Source organism: Osmerus eperlanus, chromosome 6, assembly GCF_963692335.1.
Source record: "Osmerus eperlanus chromosome 6, fOsmEpe2.1, whole genome shotgun sequence".
In the NCBI taxonomy this organism is placed as follows: Eukaryota; Metazoa; Chordata; class Actinopteri; order Osmeriformes; family Osmeridae; genus Osmerus; species Osmerus eperlanus.
Window position 1 is genome coordinate 15,764,344 of NC_085023.1, and position 20,607 is coordinate 15,784,950.

A 20,607-nucleotide genomic window follows, 5' to 3' on the forward strand; every position below is an offset into this window, starting at 1 on the left:
GGTCATCAGGAACGCTGCAATCAAGAAAGGACTTCTTTTTTGTTGTTGTAATAATCGGAGTAGAACAGATCATTGAAAAAAGGTTATCGGTGTCATTCTCTTCCGAGAAAATGGTGCATCATAAATCCAACGAATCAAATAGACTATACATTATATAATGACAGGAGCAATGTCCCAACATGTCTGTCATGTATTGTCAAGTCCTTGGCATGAGTGTGTTGGGTTTAACTGGTCACTTCATAAGAATTGGCTGTATATCTTCCATGTAATAGCTGACGTATGGACACCTATAAAATAGGCCATTACTCAGCCATGTTACCCTGAGCGGGCCTGTTGCCACTTCAATCTCACACACACACAAAAACATACAAATACAAATACACAGCACACACACACACACACACACATAAATACAGCAGACATACAAACATAAGGCATCCACAGTAACATTTTCAAGTAACATTTAACATTTTCTCATATTCTAACAGCACCATACGTGTAGCAGATATACACCCTTACGCACACACAAATTGAGGTGAACTCAACTGTAAAATATCACAACACTGTTTTTGATCATTCAAGTTAGGGAGAATGTGTTGTGCATCTGCCATGACCAAAATCATTCATTCACAGATGGTGAGAAAGGATGATTGAATAGTGTATTTTCCCCTGGAGCCAGTGAATGTCAGGTTGTATCCATTACGAGGGGATGCATACAATCTGGAGAAATGTGAGAATCAAGCTGTGTACATGATGCTTAGCGATCATTATCATGATGGTCGCAATCTGAAACACTAGCAAAGTTCTGTTTGTGCATACACAATTAGACCACTGTATAAATGTGTACTTTATATAGGTATGTACATCATCAGATCTTGATTCTACATGTCCTACTTGTAGAAGGGTCACATCCTAAATCTATCTTTATTGTGCCTCACCAGTGTCTATAGTATGCGAGTGTGTGTGTCTGTGTGTTTGAGCAAACGTGGAGCCGACTGGAGAAAACCTCTCCCACTGTGGTCTCAGGTCAGCAAGTCAGCTCATGAGCAAGACTTCCCAAAGTTTGTAGACATTTCCCATCATGCCAATGCCCAGCATCACCACACCCTTGCAGCTGGGTACGGGTACAGAAACACACAGCCGGGGGGGGGGGGGGGGGGGGACAGCGTGTCAACAAAGCTTAGTAACACAGACACAACATGGAAATAGGTTGGACATGTTTGAAAAACACATTGTATAAATGTCTGGTTAATACCTCTGATAATTGGATATACTGTATTCAGGGTTTGACTGCAGATTTGTAAACATATTATGACTCAGACGGGTCATGGTGTAAAAGACCCTTCTGTGTGGGAATGGGAACAATGGGACCATTTATAGAATGAATGCAATAGCCTGTAACCAGGACCCTTAACATATTAGCCATGTGACCCACTTGAGCTCAGACAAGTGTTCCATGTCTAGCAGAACCCCTTAAACCCAGCCCCCACTTAACTCCCCAACACATACAGTAAAGACACACATGCAGTATAGATAGAAGCATGCACACATGTGCACACACACTCACATACTGTGAAACACACAAAATAATCAGAGAAATAAAGTACTGTTCTCTCAGAGCTGGCTTGATTGTGTGTGTTTCTTCCTTCCCTGACTCCCAGGTGAACCCCCCAAGCTGCAGGGCCAGAGCCTGGCCCCTGAGGACTTGTGTCCCACAGAGGCCATAATGTCACCCCAGCGGAGGACAGGCAGTGCTGGAAAGGCAGCCTTAAAGAAAAAAACACAGTCCAGTGGAATAATTATATGAGAGAGGGAGTGAATCAGGAAATAGCTTTTGGTTTGGGAAACTCAACGAGAGGGAGCTTGCCATATGTTAAATGAAAACAGGATTTGAAAATGAGAGAAAGGGTAAGAGAGACAGAGAGAGAGAGAGAGAGAGAGAGAGAGAGAGAGACAGAGAGAGAGACAGAGAGAGAGAAGAAATAGTCCAAGTGGGAACTCAGAATTTGATGTTTTTTGAGGGTTTTTTGCAGTGGTACCAAGGTAACCAATGATGGTATCCCTCCATTTCCTTTCTACGTTCTCTCATTCTCTCATTTTCCCTAATCCCCCTTCTTCCTCACCCACCCCTCTCCTCCTCCTCCTCCTCTGTGCAGTTCAACTGGCACGCTTGCAGCTCTTTCCTCACACTTTTTAATGGGTATCTTCCCAATCAGGTTTTACTGCAGGAAATTTCAGCACACCACATTGCGTGAGCCGAAGGAGTGCTCCATTCTTAGCTCGGCACTGCGGAGTGCCAGGGTGAGTTGGCTTGCCAGGGGGGAAGGGGGTGGGGGGGTGGGGGGGGCGAAGGAGGAGTAGCAGCGAGTGTTGGGGGGAAGGGGGTAGCGGTGTCAGTTTGGTGCCAGCAGTACAGTTCTGGAAGCCGTTTTTCCCCTCCTCTTCTCAACAGTACCAGAGTCAAAGAGGAAAGCTTACTAGACCACTGAGGAAAAGCAAAACAAACCAGTCACAATAACACACACACACACGCATGTCGGACACGAAGGATGCTGGGAAAGCACGCACGCATGCAGGCAGGCTGTCTTTACGTGGTCAGTGATGGCTTGGCTAATGGGATTTCTTTCTTTACTTCCCTACTTGGTTTGGTTGTCTTTGTGAGAGATCCATCTTTTTCGATCTGTTTTTAACTTTTCTCCCCCTTTTTCCTAAGGTTTCCTTGTGTCTCCTTGGATTTTCCCTGAAAGATGGTGGTGTAGTAGGCATGTGGTTTAATTGAAATAATATTTGCTGTACTTCACAGGTTCCCCAGTCCAACACTGATTCTCCCTCAACAACGGCATTATTTTTAGCCTCGCCGCTGAGTTCTGTCATTTCCTGTTGGAGGTTCAGTGCCTGTTCCTTCAGTTCAGCCCACAAGCAGCCTGACACACAGTGTCTGCACTTGGCTTTGACAGTAACGCCGTTCTGAACAACGAACGTTATAGCTTACATTTATATCCCCTTCTGAAGAAGGATTCCGTTCCACAGCATTAAAAAGTACAGTCACCCCCACATGATAATGACAACAATGCACTCATTGCGATTGAATTCTGTCTATTGTGTGGTTTAACGTATCCCTTTCTAGACTTTGAACAAAGAGAAGTGAAGAATGTGTCTCATCGTTCATCTGGCCTGGGACTGAGAAAGTAGTCCGAGATGACTAACACGGAATCTGCTAGATTCTTTCTTCACAGCAAAGCCTAAGAATGTCTTCCCTTTTTGGGGACCAAAAAACAAAGTGTTACAGATTTCCACTCCGACACATTAGAGAGAATAGCCGCGTTAACCTCCGTGAGAAGTGTGGAGATGGTGGCGGGCGTGTTGCTGACAGCTCTGTGAGTCACCGAGGCCCCCTGGGGCTGCGCTGAGAGCTAGAACAGAGGATGAGAAGGGCAGGCTCTGGGCCACTCACTGCGGTCTCTCTCTCTCTCCCTCTGATTCATCCTGGCTGCTGGGAAACAGAGCCGAGGAAGGAAAGCATAAGCGGCCTGGTCTCCGTCTTAATACTGTCTTTTAGATCGTATCCCTGACTGAAAATGCCATTCGAAGATGGTAATACTATTTTATACATGAAAAGCACTAATATGTTGAGTCTACTGCTTCACTACAGGGTCCATCCGATCCAACACTGTTACACTGCTCCATGTTCAACTCCTTCACACACTATATCCTTCTAGACCTTCACAGCACCACACAAGGGCCCTCACAGTTCCTCTAAAGAGCCCTTATGGCTCCACCACAAAGCCCATAGCTCTACCACAGGGACCGTTGCAACCACTCAGAGCCCTCAGCTCCACCACAGGGCCCTCGCAGCTCCATCACAGGGCCCGTAGCTCTAGTTAAAGGCCTGCTCTGCTCCTTCACAGGGACCTTGCTTTTCTAAGGACAGAGGGATTAGATATAATGTTGGCATGTTAAGTCTGCAACTCAAGACTGGGAGCGAGGAGGAAGGAATTTGTCAGAAGTCTATAAACACATGTATAGAGCAGGACCCTGATGCCAGCGCTGGGAGTTTGTATTTTCCAGAGCCTGTGAGAGACGAAGAACCTGAGGGAGAGAGTGAGCAGAGCTTCTGGATCGGGGTTTACAGGAAGGGCAACCAAGGAACAGCACACTCGGAGAAGAGGGGGACAGAGATAAAGAGGGAGGGGTGTTGGGGGGGTGGGGGGGCAAGCACAAAGTAGGTTTGTAGAGAGGCGCTCAAAGCCCTACGAACAGAATGTGGAGGTGCGGGTTTGCACACTGTAGAGAATGAGATGGCTGCACCGTGAGAGCTCCCAAGACAAAAAGAAAGAGGGAAGGAGGGAGGTGGGAAGATAGAGGAACGAAAGGAAGGACATGCCCGCGGAACATTTTCCAGCCTCTCTGCCAAAAGCAGAAAATAGGTTAGTCCAGATGCTCACTATTCCCATGTGGTCCAACTCTTGAGAAAAGGAAGGGAGGTGGGGCGATGAAGATGAAGGAGATGATGTTAGAGAGGTGAGGGAGAGGGGAGCAAGCCGATGGTTTCTGACTGACTGTCAGCCATAGTGGGGTATGTGGAAGGAGGGACAGGGTGAAGGGGCTGTGGGAGAATTGGGAATTGATTGCCAGATGGTACACAGGTGGGAACCTCGTTTCTCTCTGGGGGTTGAAGATGTCAGAGTAGGGAGGTCAGTGGGCTAAGCTATGACAGTAGCTCTCCTCAATATTACAGTCATGCTGAGAAAGAGAGAGAAAGTCAAATAAAGTGGAAAGGTTGATCCTCCGTAGACACACCAAGTAAAACAGAGGAAAATTTTGTTTTGGATGTTTATCCTTGCAGTCCCCTGTCCTCTTCCCTGTTCTCGCGATGACTGTACACTTGGTGTGTTGCTCTTGGGTTGGGGCTCCCTGGCTGTGGCCCAGAGGGCCTCCTGCTTAAGCCCAGCCCCCTCTTGCAGCCACTGGGAGGTGATTTCTGGAGCGGGTGTAAAATACTGTCAAGGGGATATATTTCTGGTATGAAGTATGGATGGGAGCCTATGTGTGTGTGTGTGTGTGTGTCTGCGTGAGGTGAGCGAGAGGTCACCGCTAACTTTGCCGCCACAGACTTGGCGACGGTCCAATGCTTGAGAAGTGACAGCAGAATAGCCTCTCTCTCTCTATCCCCACCTCCCTTTTTCCAACTCGAGTTGCGTGCAGATTACATGCAAGCAACCATATGGTGTGTGTCTGAGTTGGAACCTGGGCCTAACACTGTGTGCGGGGGAAAGAGTGGGCTATGAGCTTAGGTGAGGGAGTCCAGAGGGAAGGAAATGAAAGCATACACAGGCTGGTGCTGTACTGGGATCAGATTCGGACCAACAACATATTCTATAGAGAGGAAGAGCATATTAAGTTGATAGAAGTACAATGTAGGTAAAGTAGTGATACAATGTTACATAGGACTCCCGACATAACCATGATCTGCAACTTAAAATGACAATTTCAAGCCCGTCTTCCCATGTTCCCTCGAGCTCCAGCGAAATTGATTTGTTTTATGACCAACATTTTCTCAGCTGGTTGTGACTTTCAAATGGCAGACAAGTTCAACAATCACCTCCATCTTGATATGTGCCCAGATGTTCTTATCTTTGATGGTACTGCCAACAATAACAGCTTATTCAGGCTTAATGTGCTGGGGAGAGATATAACAGTGTGTACTGTTGAGGACCACGGTGTCTTGAAGATAAGGAGGTGTCTCAGACTGCATGAAACTCAACAAGCTGACATTGCTGTGGCTCAGACCCAGACATTTCAGTCCTGCACTTGCAGAACCATGACCTTGATCCAGCTCATTTTGAAAACTTGATAGAAATTCCCAGAATGCCTGGGGGTATGGCTGGAGTTTGGGAGTGTGTGATTGAATGTGAGTGGAGTTGTGTTGAAGAGTTAAGGGAATATACTGAAGGGTTACAGGAGCTTGTTGTTGAGATGTGGACAACTGTTGAATGTAAGCCAGCAGAAGTTTTCTTCGAAGACACACCCTACAGGCCCTATAGAATGCTTCCTGCTCAGTGTGCTTTCTCACCCTCTCTCTCCCTCTTTCTGGGCGAGCGTCAATTATTTATAAGCTTCGGGTAGCTAACTTGAAACCGATAACCCACATGCTATTTATACTTCATTTCAAAGGAACAAATACTAAACTGTCGGGTTCCAGGCAGCTTGGCAGTGCCTACATCTCCAGCCAGCTCCTGGTCCAGGACAGCAGCCTCACCGGGGGGAGGGCAGCACAGAAGTCCAGCCATCGAATATATTTAACCATGCCGCTAAATAGAACAGAGACATACATATTCCAATTTCCAAAGAAATCTATAATCTTGATTGAAGGACTTATGTCATGGTTTCTAAACTACCAATGTAACTTGTGCATTTAAATCCACTAGAAGGGCTCTGGGGGACTGTCGGTGGTTGGGCTTTGGGGTATGTAGGTGGGAATCTGGGGTAGGTGGTGGGGGCTCTGGGGTATGTGGGTGGGGGCTCTGGGGTATGTGGGTGGGGGCTCTGGGGTAGGTGGTGGGGGCTGTGGGGTAGGTGGTGGGGGCTCTGGGGTATGTGGGTGGGGGCTCTGGGGTAGGTGGGTGGGAATCTGGGGTAGGTGGTGGGGGCTGTGGGGTATGTGGGTGGGGGCTCTGGGGTATGTGGGTGGGGGCTCTGGGGTATGTGGGTGGGGGCTCTGGGGTATTTAGGTGGGAATCTGTGGTAGGTGGTAGGGGCTCTGGGGTATGTGGCTGGAATTCAGCAATGCAGAGCTCAGGGCAGAGGAGAGAGGGCTTCAAATCCTCCCACTGATCCCTGCCTGACTGCCCATTTAGCCTGACAGTCAGACCCCTACCTTCCAGCCCTAAACCAGATCCCTCCATGGTCAGGGCAGCTGCATTTCCACAGAACACACTATAGATCATTAAATTGTATCAAATATTTATGTAGAGGACAATTAGTTGGACATGACAATGGGACAGCCCAATGTGGTTTACACTTAACAGTTTTTTTATTTGGAATATTAAGACAATGAAGCATAAGCCAAGCACCAAGAGTGACAACTACAAGTGTCGCATCATTCGTCTCTTTTAAATGAACAGGTTACACTGGAAAGAAACGGCTGTTTTGAATGGTGAAGCAGATACACAGAAGAACAAAGACACTGAAATGTGAACATGGTTACGTCGTTGTACAACTTTTCGAATCCTTTTTGACAGCAGTAAAAAAAAAAAAAAAAAAAAAAAGGGGGAGATAAGAAGAAAAATAATAATAATTGGAACAGCGATATTCGTCTGACGAGAGTTTGGTTAGCCCATGGCAGTGGCTGCAGCCCCGGATTTGAGGAGCTCTTGTGATTGGTCAGAACGAATAAGGCAGTCTGGGAACACAACGGTGCTGTATAATGACAACCATTAGTCCCCATCATTGTCAAGTCCTGTATCCACAGCACACACATTCACACAGCAACCAATGTGCACATACAGCATTAAAGTGACAGGGATTGCAACCATTGTTACAGTACACTCCATTGCATATTAGGGAGAATAATGAAAAATTATATTTATTTTTTAGGCATACATCTTTTCTTTTTGCATATAGCATCAACTCAGCTTTCCGAACAAAATATGGGAAAGATGAGAATAAAACTCTTTAGGAGAAAACCAAAAAATATTTCCTAATTCCTCATAAGAGGCAAAAGCGTGACCCTACACAGGAACATGTAGACGTTGCAGGGGGTCGTGCTAGGGTGGACTAGGAGAGCTGCTGGCGTGACCTGCCTGTACCTCACCAGATCACAATCTGATTCACCTTAAATGAAATGAAATGTGAGTGCAGCAAATCAGTCTGGTTTATCAGCTAAGCCTGTCTCAGCACCCAAGGGGTCCCCTCATCCAACAAGGCGTTCACAGTGCAGCTAATAGTGTGTTCTACCACTGATATAGTTCAAAATCGTTTCTTTTTTTTCCTTTTTTTCTTTTCTTTCTTCAACATAGATCAGAATATACATGTAAACACCTTTCTTTGTTTCCCTTTGTGGGAGTCACAGAGGGGTGGTGCTGGAAAATACGTGGTCCTTATTTAGACGTCCCTGGTGTTGGGCAGGTGAGTGTCTAATGTGGGGTTAGTGTAAGGGACCAAGTGACAGGGGGTGTATGTGTTTATGCATGTGTTTTTTTTCTCTCGAAACGGTCAATGCGCCACAAAAAAATAAAATAAAAAACTCTTTCTCCAGACTCTTCTTCATACAATGGGTACAGTATTTACTCTACAGGTTATATGGCATAAGTGCTACTGTAACTGTCACAGATATTTCCCATGGGGAAAACTGAAGAGAGAAGATCCTGGAACAAGCCTCCCCATCGGCCTGCCTGAGAATAGAGGGACAAGAGGCTTTGTTCATAGGGGTCGCCACTGGACACCCCTCACAGGTGACTCCACATCCCCCCTCCAAAAAGGACCCCTTTGTGGGCCTCTGTCCACACACGCACTCACACAACATTTACCTGGGAGTCTGCAGCGCAGCAGAGATCTGCTGGGGTTCGTTTGTTGGGCCTCCAACATCACTTTTGCCTGGAAAACCAGAGGAGATACTCCAGGACCACCAGTCTCCAAACACACACACCAACTGAATCTTGCACCAATACACACAATTAAAGTGCCAATTACTTTAACATCTCCCCTACACATGATCCCACCCCCCCCCTCCCCCCCCCCCCTCTCTGCACCCAGTTTCCACAGCAGGAAGCTGGGCTACTCAATGGGACATTGTGTGTGACTGGGGCAGGCCCTCTCTGTACTGCTAACTTTAACTTTAGCCCCTAGAGCATGGGTGTGGAGGCGGGGGGGGGGGGGGGGGGGGGCACAAACACTCCACTCTCCACTCCACCTATCCCAGCATCAGCTCCACCTATCCCAGCATCAGCAGGGACATGTTGAGGATGTGGTCAAAGAATAGAGAGAAAGAGAAAAAAGGGGGTGGGGGTTAAAAAAAGAGAGCACCAAAAATAAAAAATAAACTCTCCCTCACCAAGTCACACAGCACCCATTAGAAAACACAGAGTGGCCCTTTTAGTGCCTGGTAAATTTAGCTCCCAGAGAGGTAAATTTAGCCCATGATTAGTGCCCGTGGGTGGGGAGGGGCAGTGCCAGGAGTAGCTAGCTAGTACTAAACGGTAGCATAGTAGACAGGTGGCATAGAGGAAGAGAGGGTGTCTGTGTTTGAATGTTAGAACAGAAACCCCATGTAAGTCGTCATCTCTCTCTACTCCACCAGCCCTTCTGTCATTCCATCATGAGCACTAATTTGCGGTCGACATGCAATATTCAAGCTTTCTAAAAATAAAATAAAATAAAAGTGCAAGATGGGAAAGGTTTTCTGACTGAATGTGGGTTTGGTATGACTGAACTCAGAACACATATGGGAGGATTTATGAGACATTAGCTGATTTGAGCCATTGCAACACATCCAATAATGAAAACAGTCAAATCAGAACTTCCATTTTCCCTTCAAAACCCCCCCAAAATAAATAACAATCTCTCACTTGGTGACAGACCAGAGCGCTATTATAGGCTTGGCAGAGACGATTGGTTGGTAAAAGCTGTTCTGGGTTTGAGGTGGTGATGAGGAAGGGGGGGGGGAGGGGGGTGGGTGGGTGGTATGTAATGTCTGTTCTTTTAGACCTGTCCTAGACAACCAGGCACATCTCTTCTAATGCTCCAGTCGGCTGTTATTGAAATGTTTGTTCAGTTGTTGAGAACATCCTACAGATTGCTGACACCGTGGCAAGCTTCACTACATCAGCTCCTGTGTGCAACGCCTTCCAACTACAGAGCTTTGGTCACAGATACTCAGACGCTTCACTTTATGAACGCCCTTCAAAAAGGCATTGCACATTTTCATTTATGGTTCTCTCTCTCTCTGATGAGGCTGAACACAGCCCACCCTCAACACACACACACCCACATTCCACACACAGTAGCTTTGATTGGTTGCGGGTAGTTAAAATAAACAGCTCTACAGTATAAATCAGAGACAGGAGCTGAGATTAGGTCTTTCCAAACCAGGATTAAAAAAAATCATGGGCATCACATATTAGTTAGAACTATATTAGTATACATTGCTTACAGATAGGATTCTCAAACATGTTCTTTGCAGGTTCCCCCATATTTTGTGAAGTTGCACATGGGGTTTACAGACGCAAGCCTGTGTGTCTCTATAGCTGTGCCGTTACAGACACTGTGTCTGTAGGCCAGTTCCTGACACCGCCCTGCCCCATCACTACCACCTCCAGTCTTGCGTTTCAATAGAAACATTATTACCTGGACGCCTTTGAAATGAATCTTTTTCCATTCGGAAATGATGTTTACTCTTGATAGTTAAGATCTTCAGGGTACAATGGACGAGACCAGACCAGGATTGCTAGTTCCTCTGAGATTCAGCACCAGGACAAAGGGAATAGTGCCAGGTAGGACGGGGAAGCATGCTACCTAAAGTGGAGGACACAGCTATGACTAGGTTCCAGATGTACTAATCAACACAGAAGGGGGGTGGGGGTGGGGGAATAGCACCACTGCCAAACGCGCCACCAGATTTCCCCAGATAACGAGTGTGCAGCACCTTGAACGTTAGAGAGAGCGCGAGCTCAGAGCTCTTAATCCCCCCCCCCTTCCTCATCCTCAGCCTCTTTAGAGAGCGTCAGAATAGAAAACACTGGAACATTTCATGCACCAGGCTCAGACAGAAGAGAAACAGGCTGCCTCATTCAACGTGACAGTTGAGGCTCTCTGAAAAAAGGCACAGAGGTCACACTTTTGTTTGTCTAATTTTCTTCCTCACGCAAGCTTTCACAATGTAGGCCTACTCGTTTGTGGACATGGCTAGCAGTCTGGGTTACGTAGCCCAAGTAAACAGAGTTCACCGAGCGGAGGGATAATGGTGGTGTCGTTATGCAAGGAAGGGGAAAGAGGGGGAGGATTTTGAGATAACAGTGTGCGGAACATCAATGGAGGGTGGAGGGTGCTGACTGTGCAGATATTTAGCCCCCCGCACACAAACGACCGCTAGCAAACCAGCACGCGCACACGCACACAGGGAGCAGAGTAGAGTATTCTTAGGGGTCAATGGGTGACTAAACATTAGTCATGAATCATTTAGAGTGAGCAGCATGGAGTCTGCTAAATGAATAAATGTAATGGAGGATGCCACTGAGATGGGCCCAGGCGGGATGTGGGGGGAGACAGCCTCTCAGACACCGTAAAGCAGCTTCGTAAAGAAACCAGTCAGATTGTAACTGGCTAACGCAATCGCACACCTGAAGCATCTGTGGACTGAGTATGTTTTTGTGTGTGTGTGTGTGTATGTAAAGGTACACGACCACACTGCATGCACACAATTAAAGTGCCTGTTGCCAGTTGTGAACCACTGACGAGACTGCTGTGAGCACGAAAACAAATATTTGTTCATTGAAAACAGTGTCCCTATACCGTCCATGGGGGCGGGGCATGGCCATTGGCCTATGCTTCAAGAAAGTGTTGAGAAAACTAAATGTAGGCCTGCAAGATCAGTACCCTGCAATATAGGCGACCGTTAACACTAACACACACCTGTGTATGCCTCGCTCTCTGTGAGAGGGGAGAGAAGCCAAGCTTGAAAGAAGCCGTCATCGGCTACAAACCTCTCCCTCCAGACCTGTGAGCCATGGCTGGTGATATGACTTCAAGCTTCTGAAACACGGTGGCTAGGTACGTGTTCATACGATAAGGAGGAGTCACGGGCTGAGCCTTGAGGGAGTTTGGAACTTTGTAGTAAAAGAGTTAAGCCAGAGTGGAAACCCTGTTCTCGTCTCACCAACCCCTCTAGACTGCTCTTCTTGGTGCGTAATCCAGTAGGAGAAGTGAATGGGTGAGAGAGTGGACTGTACAGCACAGCTAACCCTGTGGGCCGAAGTGGAGGCAGGGGGAGGGGGGGGGGGGCAGGCAGGTCAACAGGCAGGGTAATGCTGTTGGGATCAGGCAGACACAAAGAACCAAAAGAGAAAGAGAGATAAAAGAGGGAGTGGGAGGCCAAGCATACTTGCTTCCCTCTCCCTTTCCATAAAAACCTGTTCAACGCTAAAAACCATGTGCTTGCCAGACAGCGTTATACTGAATATAATCATACGTATGTATTCCATGTGACGTAAGTAATAACTAAAACAATAAGAGATTAGAATGAATCTGGTATAGCTCATTTTCACCTAAACTCCTCCCCCCTGCCTGATGGAGAGCCATGCCAGTGTCGGCCTCTCCGGGTGGCTGATGGGAAGGTTCTCTAGTCTGGACTCCTCCAGCCCCATGAGTGCGCCCGGGCAGGCCGCGGGCGACCCCCCACGCTATTTGACCTTGAGTGGGGGCTCCCTCTCCAGCCAGCGCACGCGCACTTTCTGTTTGTAGTGATACTCCTTGAGGAAGTCCTGCAGGGCCGGGGGCAGCGGCAGGCCGCCGATGCCGTCGTAAGTGGTCTGGCGGCAGATGGCGGCCCTGGCCAGGTGCTGCAGGCCGAAGGGGAAGGTCCGGTGGAGCGGCGCCGTGAGCAGCGGCTCGAAGAACATGCAGGCGCTGGGGTCTTTGTAGTGCTCCAGGAGGCCCGTGACGGTGGACGAGTGGAACACGCAGGGGTCGTGGGCGTCGAAGCTGAAGTTGTGGTTCCACTGCTCGATGCGGGCGTGCAGCGAGCGGTTGTAGCGGCGGAAGCTGACGGAGAAGAGGTAGTCCTCCTGAGCCGAGTCGCGCAGCAGGAAGGTGCCCTCGGGGCGGCCGTCCAGCAGCGCTTCAGCCTCGTAGCGGTCCATCACGCCCCAGTAGCAGGGCAGCGCTGTGATCTGCAGCAGGTCGGGCACCAGGCAGTGGATGTAGTCGATCTGGGTGTGCACCTTCCAGGGCCCCGGCTGGCTGCGGCTCAGGTGACCCTCCCCGGAGGCGTGGCGCTGCTTGGGCCGGCGGGCCTGCAGGCAGAGGGTGGTGGAGTCCTCCTCCGAGTCGCAGTCCAGAGACGACGCCCCGCCGAGCACCTGCAACGACGACCCCGACGCTGTGGACCCTGCCGATGAGCTGGCCCCGCGGGCCTCCCCCGAGGCCTCGGCCGTGCAGGGGGCCATCTTTGGTCCCAGTTTGTACAGAGAGGAGCCCTGCACGGAGGCCTCCAGGGTGTGGATCTGGGCGTTGGGCGGCGGGTCCACGCCCTCCTCGATGCTGAGCCTGCGGCGCTCGCGCAGGCGCTCTTCTTCGTCCTCCGGGGAGGGGTGGGCCGGATCGAAGGCGTCCAGCAGCGCGGTGGAGGAATGCGGGCTGACGGGCGCCGTGTGCTGCTTGATGAGGTGCCACTTGTGGGCGAGGTCCGAGCCCGGCGGGAAGGGACAGGTCTCCAACATCAGCTCCGTCAGGTGGATCTTGCGTTTGGAGGCCACCGGGATCTTGGAGGAGCGGGAGCGCCGGCGGGGGGGCAGGGGGAGGCACAGGCCCACCGTCTCGCTCAGACGCTGCCGCAGAGAGCGGGCGCTGAGGCTGCGGCCCCCGGCCCCTGAGTCAGCCATCTCCTGGATGGAGCTCACGCCGTAGCGCCGGTCCCTGCGGCTGGACGCCCCCCGGGAGCGCCCCGACCGCCGGTCCGCCTCGAGGGAACTCTGGGTCTTAGTGGAACACGAGTGTTTTTTCTTGCCCCCCCAAGGTGCGTGCCGAGAGTAAGAGTCTCTCCGGGCCAGAGGGACCCCCCCAGGGCTCCCCCTCACATCCTCGCTGTCCTTGTCTATAGTGATCTCCACGATCTGAGGGATGTCTGACACACAGTTGTGACGGCGGCCCGCCGTCACCAGAGGGAGAGGCAGGAGGCTCCGAGACGGGCTGGAGGCCCGGGAAGCCTGGGACTCGCCTGCGGTGCCTCCCCGACCGAGGTCGACCACGCAGTGGACACCATCCACCTCCACGCTGCTCTCGCTGCTAGGTCCCGCACCATCGCTGTGGAAGAGGGTCTGGCATCTGCTCCTCAGGTTGCTCCACATCTTGCCCACTTTCTCCATGGATAGGAGGCCAAGACCTGCGAGACACAACCAACATCTCAGAATAAGCTACTGGAGAGGCAATTTCACATACTGCATTGAATGAGGCAACAATCTACATTAAAGCGAAACACCCAACTCCTTAGTATGGTGGTTACAAACTTCTGCTCTGCGTGATAACAATGAACCTCGATTTAGGTAAATGTAGGTTAGTGTAAAGGAGGGTATCATTGACACAGAATATGTGAGAGAGCATGAGAGTGTAAAGGAGAGAGAGAGAGAGAGCGAGAGAGAGAGAGAGTTGCCAGGCAGACGTGCAGGGACACAAGGCCATGGCTATAAATGAACCCAGTGATCTGCTCCCAGCTGATCTGCTGGTATGTACTGTATTACAGAGCCAGTCTGGGCCTGACCAACAACTTTCCCTGTCACGACAGCAGACAGCCAACACACACACCAAAACCGGAAGAAATTATTCTTCCAACATGTTGGGGTTAAAAACACTTTGAAGCAGTGCCACCAGCAGCTCTTCTTCTCTCCATGTAAAACAAAGCCACTATAGAAGGCCTTTAACTAAATTCATAGAATAAACTTCTAAATGAACTTGAGTACTTCTAAATAAACTTGCAGTACTTCTAATGTCGGCCATGTATCACTCATGTTCACCCTTCCCACAATGTATCCCTAATAATGAAATGAAGTGAGCAGTGCTCGTTTACAAACCATCTTACAGAATAAGCGGTGATAGTGTATATTCATGGTGTTATTGGGAAAAGATCCCTTTAAAAGCCAATTTCCACAGATAACATTTGACCCTTTAAAATGAGATACAGTGAGTATGGCTACCTTACTCACCAAATGTTGGCACGCACAGTTACACCTTGATTGTCTTAAAGCTAGCAAGATCTGCAATGTCAGCAGCAACAGGCATCAAACGCTAAGGAATCAGGCTTGAGGGAGATACCGGCAGACAGCCACATGACTGATTAAGTTGATTTAGAACACCACGGTCTCTCCTCCTTGGAGCAGCCAATCACGAAACCAACTGATGACATCCGGGCCAGGGCTCCTGCTGTTTCCCCTCAGTGACCACAGATATCATCCTACATTGTACAGGTGATCAGCTGGGACCTTGTTAGCTAGAACGGCTAAATAACCATGAGGATTAGAAGTCATTAAATGTTGTTATATATGCATTTAACAGTTTTTATGTATGCAGCTGTGTGCAAACACAGAGAAACGGCACAATTTAAATATTTCTCATGCAGGTCTCTAGGCACCATGGAGACTAAAGCTGCATTTCCACAGGAATCAGGGTCTAAATTGGAGTTCAGGGGAACAAAAATTCGGAACAATTAAGTCCCTGCTCCGGTACTCCAAAATACAGGAACTTTTAGGGGCGGTGCTTGCCGCGCCATTTTTGTAAAAATTCTGCAGCAGCAAACAAGTAGTTCTGTGTCTGCAGCTGGACACTTCTCGCTGCAAACACATCGTTACCATAGAGAAGAGGATACGATAGATGGATCAACGACAAAGTCCAGGCCTAATTAGTCTGAGCTTGACATCCAGCTGCAATTGGATTTGGCAACATGCAATGACAGTGTATTCTAAAATCTCTTAACCCTCGTGCTGCCTTCGGGTCACATGACCCAAAGGTTCATAACGAACCATCGTTGTGTTTACCCAATTTTACCCAATACAAAAACAAATTAAAATAATTTTCTTTTAACCTTTGCAATGTGGGGGGTCTGAGACAGCCCAACGGTTAAAAGAAAATGCTTCACTTTGTCTTTGTATGCGGTAAATCTGTCGCAATACGACGGTGGGTCACAATGACTGATGGGTCAGAATGACCCGAAGATAACACAAGGGTTAAGCGAGCTGAATATCTCACTCTCATTTTTTTTTTTTTTTACCTGAACACTGATGCCAGATTTGTCTTCCAAGTTTAAAACCAAATATTAATATTGCAGATGTTGATTGTTTACTGTGTGCAGATGACAGCAAATGCATAGGATTGAACACTTCCGCCTGCTCGAGTCCTCTTAAGGTGCAACCACAGATTAGAATTCAATTGTAAGCAGCACTTGCAACTCCTGTTCTACTAACAATGTTTAGGATGCACAGTTGTCAAATTGTACTGAACTAAAATAATAAACCACAGATGTATGTGGTAACATGCATGCCTAATACATTATTTTACTGGATCCTTATGTTCCCCTTCAACCCACATCCCTGTGCTGCATGACCCCTGAGCTTTTGTTCATGGCCCTGGCCCCCAAAATATATTTCTACTATGATACAAGTAAGGGATCACTTTACATATTTTTCCATTAGTACTTCTGCAGTGTCCTGATGTTGCTACCATTTTAACTACCTAAATTTAGTTTGAGCTAATTCAGGTCCATAGCTTACTATTCCTACTTTCTCCATGCCTATGTTTAGGACCCTTCTCTCTATGTGTAAACTACTTTGCATGTTTGTAAATATGGTAATACTCTCATCCCAGAATGTGAATGGGGCCTTTCAGAAGCATTGATGGGGTTAAAAAAGAAAAGAAAACCCTGTCCAGTCCACCTGCTTTATTTTGAGACAATGCGGCTTACAGCCAACATAATAATATAACAGCCTGGGCTGTATTAAACGTGTGAGAAACTTAGCTAAACCAAGGATATTCAGACACACCACCCCTGTCTTTTTAGATGAACTGGTAATATGAAACTACATCAGGAACATCTTGGAAGGCAGGATTTTTTCCCATGTGGGTTGGTGTGCATTATCCTCCTTATGCTTGCTAATCACCTCCAAAAATACAAAAAAAAGACAGCAAAGTAACAAATTAAGAATACAGGAACTTGGTACCATTTAAAAAGGTATCAAGACATTTAAGAAACATTTGTAGAGAGTATTGTAAAGAGCCCCCTCTCCAACCTACCAGGTCATAAAGACTAGAGTGGTATTCACACATCATGGCTCTCAAATTGTGTTCTGCTCAGAAAGCATGACAAGGGAGACATGACGAACGCCGTCAGTTAGCTAATCTGTCTCCACCCTTGCCTAATTAGCATGGCTCCATTCTGATTAGACATCAAACGGAACTCGAAGAGAGCTCCAAAAGTGGAACACAAAATGAGATGGCAGATGTGGGCAAGATCTATCCATAGAATACATATCATTCCAAGGCGTTTAATGCCCAGCTAACAATAAGAGATAGTTTGTTTAAGGCTGGAGAAAGACGGACTTCTGCCAAGAGCAACAAACCCAACACAAATGTACGCCTTCATACCAGAAGCACCATCTTTTACTTTTTTTGTTGTTGTTGTTTAAACTCCTGCAACTGCAAGCTTAATTATAGCTATGGATGTAAAAGTGGAGCATTAGAGGTAATTGCACTCTGTACAGTACAGGCAATTCAACTAAAATGTCAAATGTACTAATTCACTACGACGGACATATCTGACAATGACTGACTCCCAACCCAATTTGAGGTCTGCCTTTAACAGAACTGGACTTCTTCTGCTCTTTGACAGCTCAACACACCCATCCCCTGGGGATCCCAGTGATCTAAGAGATGGCTGGAGTGCAGACAAGATTAAGGGAGGAAGCCTTCTCTCTGCACAAACCAGAATGGGCTAAATGAGATATTTGTGGTGTCTCGCTTTTAGAAAGATGTGTGGGATGGCAGGGAGCCTAACAAGCCCCCCCCCCCCCCCCCCCCCCCCCCCAGATCAACCAAATGTTGACAAGATAGTTACTGGTTGTGCAGAGTTGTCTATTATAAGATTCTGATCAAGCAATCCGGAATTGGTAGAGTCATCTGACAGTGAATGTGCATACATTCAATGTTTCAAAAACATTTGATAACTATGACCATAGACGATCAAACTACTTGTCATTGGTAGAACACTGCATGGCTTGCAGAATGGTCATAAATCAGAAGAACGATTAATTGTATTTCGTTTAAAATGAAAAATCGACAACATGAAAACGAAGTAGATTGCAGATGTTACGTGAATATTTTGGCCCTTTCCACGTGACGAATTTCTAATCATCTTGTCATTGGTCAGCCCATTTCTAATACCAACTGGTTACACTGGTAGGCTATTCATTTGGAAGAGGCCATTGCCAATTTTCGCACGCGAATGTGAGCGCACTACCAGAATGGGGGAGGCAGCCTACTAATGTTTTTAAACTGATGCAGAATCGGCCTTGGTCTAGCTATGTGATGTGCAGGCCTTATCCTTGGTCAGGCTGCAAACATGTTAGCAAGCTAACTTAAAGAACATTGCCCAGGGAGCTAGCTAGTCTCGTTAACGTTACATCATGGCCGGTGAATAAAGATCTAGCAGTCAAGACATTTAGAGCAAAAATGCTGGTGCTGTACACATAACGACACATTTATCACACGAGGACAGAAAATAACTCAGAACGTCATCACCCGACAGAACATTAGATCTCCGGTCTTTCTCTGGAAAGCTAGCTAGTGCTAGCTTCCTAAGCGCTACAGCAGACCCACTCGTTCTGGTTACATTGGATGATGGACAGTCATGGGGTCGGACAAATTATGTGGTCAGAGGCTCGCTCAGAAGAGCACACTACTCGTGGCTGGTTAGCCAACTGTGAAACTAGAGGTTATGACGCATCTTTCTAAAATTTAACCTACATTATTATTATTTTTAAACAGCTAACGTTTTATATACAGCATGGTACATTAATGTCGTTCTTGCTGAACATAAGAGGATATAAAGCAGCAAATTAAGATTGACTATCTAGTCCGCACACAGTGAAATTGGCTTATTGTTTGAATGGGTTTAATATTGAAAGTAGGCATTAGTTTTTGATCCTTGTAGGAAACTGACAACCCAGTACAGCGCAGGGCTTTTCATGGTGTGTTAAACGAAGAGACCCATTCAGTTGGTTATCCTAGCACAGTATAACGACTTAGTTAGGCTAGCTAGCTACGTATTAGCTAGCTACAGTATGCTGGAAATTACAGACACTTAAGTACATTGCTTCTATTTACTAACAAAAAGTAGAAAAATAGAATATGCATTACATTATAAATTTATAGTACAAATAATTCGAAGCTTACCCTTTTGTCTTTAGGAACCGCTACTCAACCGCTCTCTTTGTCTGCAAAAAATGGCTATCAAAAGAAGTCAGGCTTATCCCCCTTGCGGTCCACGGTGTCGGACGAAACAGCAAATGTATGCGGGACGTTTTCAATATCATTCCGAAAGCTTTTGATTTTCAAATGCCTAAAAACCATAATCTGTTTTTAATTTTGACTTCTGAAAGTACCGCGAACAACAGAAAATCGCATATTTTTTCTCATGGCCGAAACTGCATCAAGCCCGTGGTCGTTTCTGTTCCTGACAGCCAATATGACGGTCGCTAAGCAAAGCCGAGAGAAGAATTGAAGAGGCGTTCAGTGGATTGCTGGCGGGTAAAGAATGGCATCATTGAAGTCCAATGGGAAAAGCAGGACGGTGGCGAATTTCCGATGGTGGATACGGATAGGGAAAACCTACAGGGTATGATAGGCACCACATGTCTCCAATGACAGCAGAGACTAGAACCAGATGCTTCTGAGCTGCAATTTGGAAACGTGGAGAGATTAAAATTATACTTTGCTTTACGAAATGAAATACCCTGTAGTTGATCTACACAGTCACACGCTAACACATCCCTCCTGAATTGTGATATATAATTGTGATATACAAAACTGTATGCTATAAATGTAAGTATTGCCTTTCATTATTTATATTCTGTTTATTTGGTCTTAAATTAGACTGTAATTAGTTCTGGGCTTCAAGAGCGGTTTGGGCATGTATTGATTTTGTCCTGATTTCTCCTAATAATAAGCATCATATTGTTTCATTATGTTTATACATCACAAGAAAATACATTTTACACAGCCAAACACACTTTCTTTAATTGAATCTTGAGTTTTATTATACAATGTCATTCAAATGTGCAGTCAAACATAATGACAGGTTAGGTTTAAATATCCATTAAATATCCATTAATCCCTAAAGAATTAACTATCAAATTTGAGATCACCAACAAACTGTCTTCTTGTGACCTCTATAATACATGTAGCTACTAAACACACAAAAAACTCATCCATACACAATCAAAGGTGTCAGGGGAGCTTTCATAATCATACCTTCAGGTGACCATGTATCATGTTTCAATGTGAACAGAAAGTGTTACAGTATGGATAAGTAACAGTGACCCCCACCTCCAGGGGAATCGCCAGCACTCAATTTGTAATGCATTACAAATTGAGTACATTTCACAGCATGTCACTGATCTGATTCATATATTTCCAACAAAGGATATGAAGCATGCAGCAAAGTCCCAGGAGACACTGGTTATGATTTCCTGTTGGACAGCCTATTTCAAATGTTGTAAACAATAATGTGTCTTGTCTGTTCCTTTCAGTCCATTCTGCTTCTATTTATTCAATTAGTTCATAATGTAGCAAGGAAACTGAATTTGTAGGTGCTAGTCTGCTGTGTTTGTGATACAAGAAGTATGTTCTTAC

At 46.8% G+C, this 20,607-nt stretch overlaps 1 protein-coding gene and 1 long non-coding RNA gene across 2 annotated transcripts; both read right to left on the reverse strand.

Moving 5' to 3' along the window:
• Window positions 1-7,009: 7,009 nt before the first annotated feature.
• Window positions 7,010-8,911, reverse strand: LOC134022382 (uncharacterized). The gene is made up of 2 exons (XR_009930640.1): window positions 8,529-8,911; window positions 7,010-8,393 (listed from the first exon to the last, which is right to left on the reverse strand). It is a non-coding gene; the product is annotated as an uncharacterized LOC134022382 (long non-coding RNA).
• A 21-nt stretch (window positions 8,912-8,932) lies between these two features.
• Window positions 8,933-19,541, reverse strand: socs5b (suppressor of cytokine signaling 5b). Its single transcript, XM_062463861.1, has 2 exons — window positions 19,150-19,541; window positions 8,933-14,095 (listed from the first exon to the last, which is right to left on the reverse strand). The coding sequence occupies exon 2, from the start codon at window positions 14,076-14,078 to the stop codon at window positions 12,396-12,398; it is 1,683 nt and encodes a 560-aa protein (XP_062319845.1). The 5' UTR covers window positions 14,079-14,095; window positions 19,150-19,541; the 3' UTR covers window positions 8,933-12,395.
• Window positions 19,542-20,607: the final 1,066 nt, after the last annotated feature.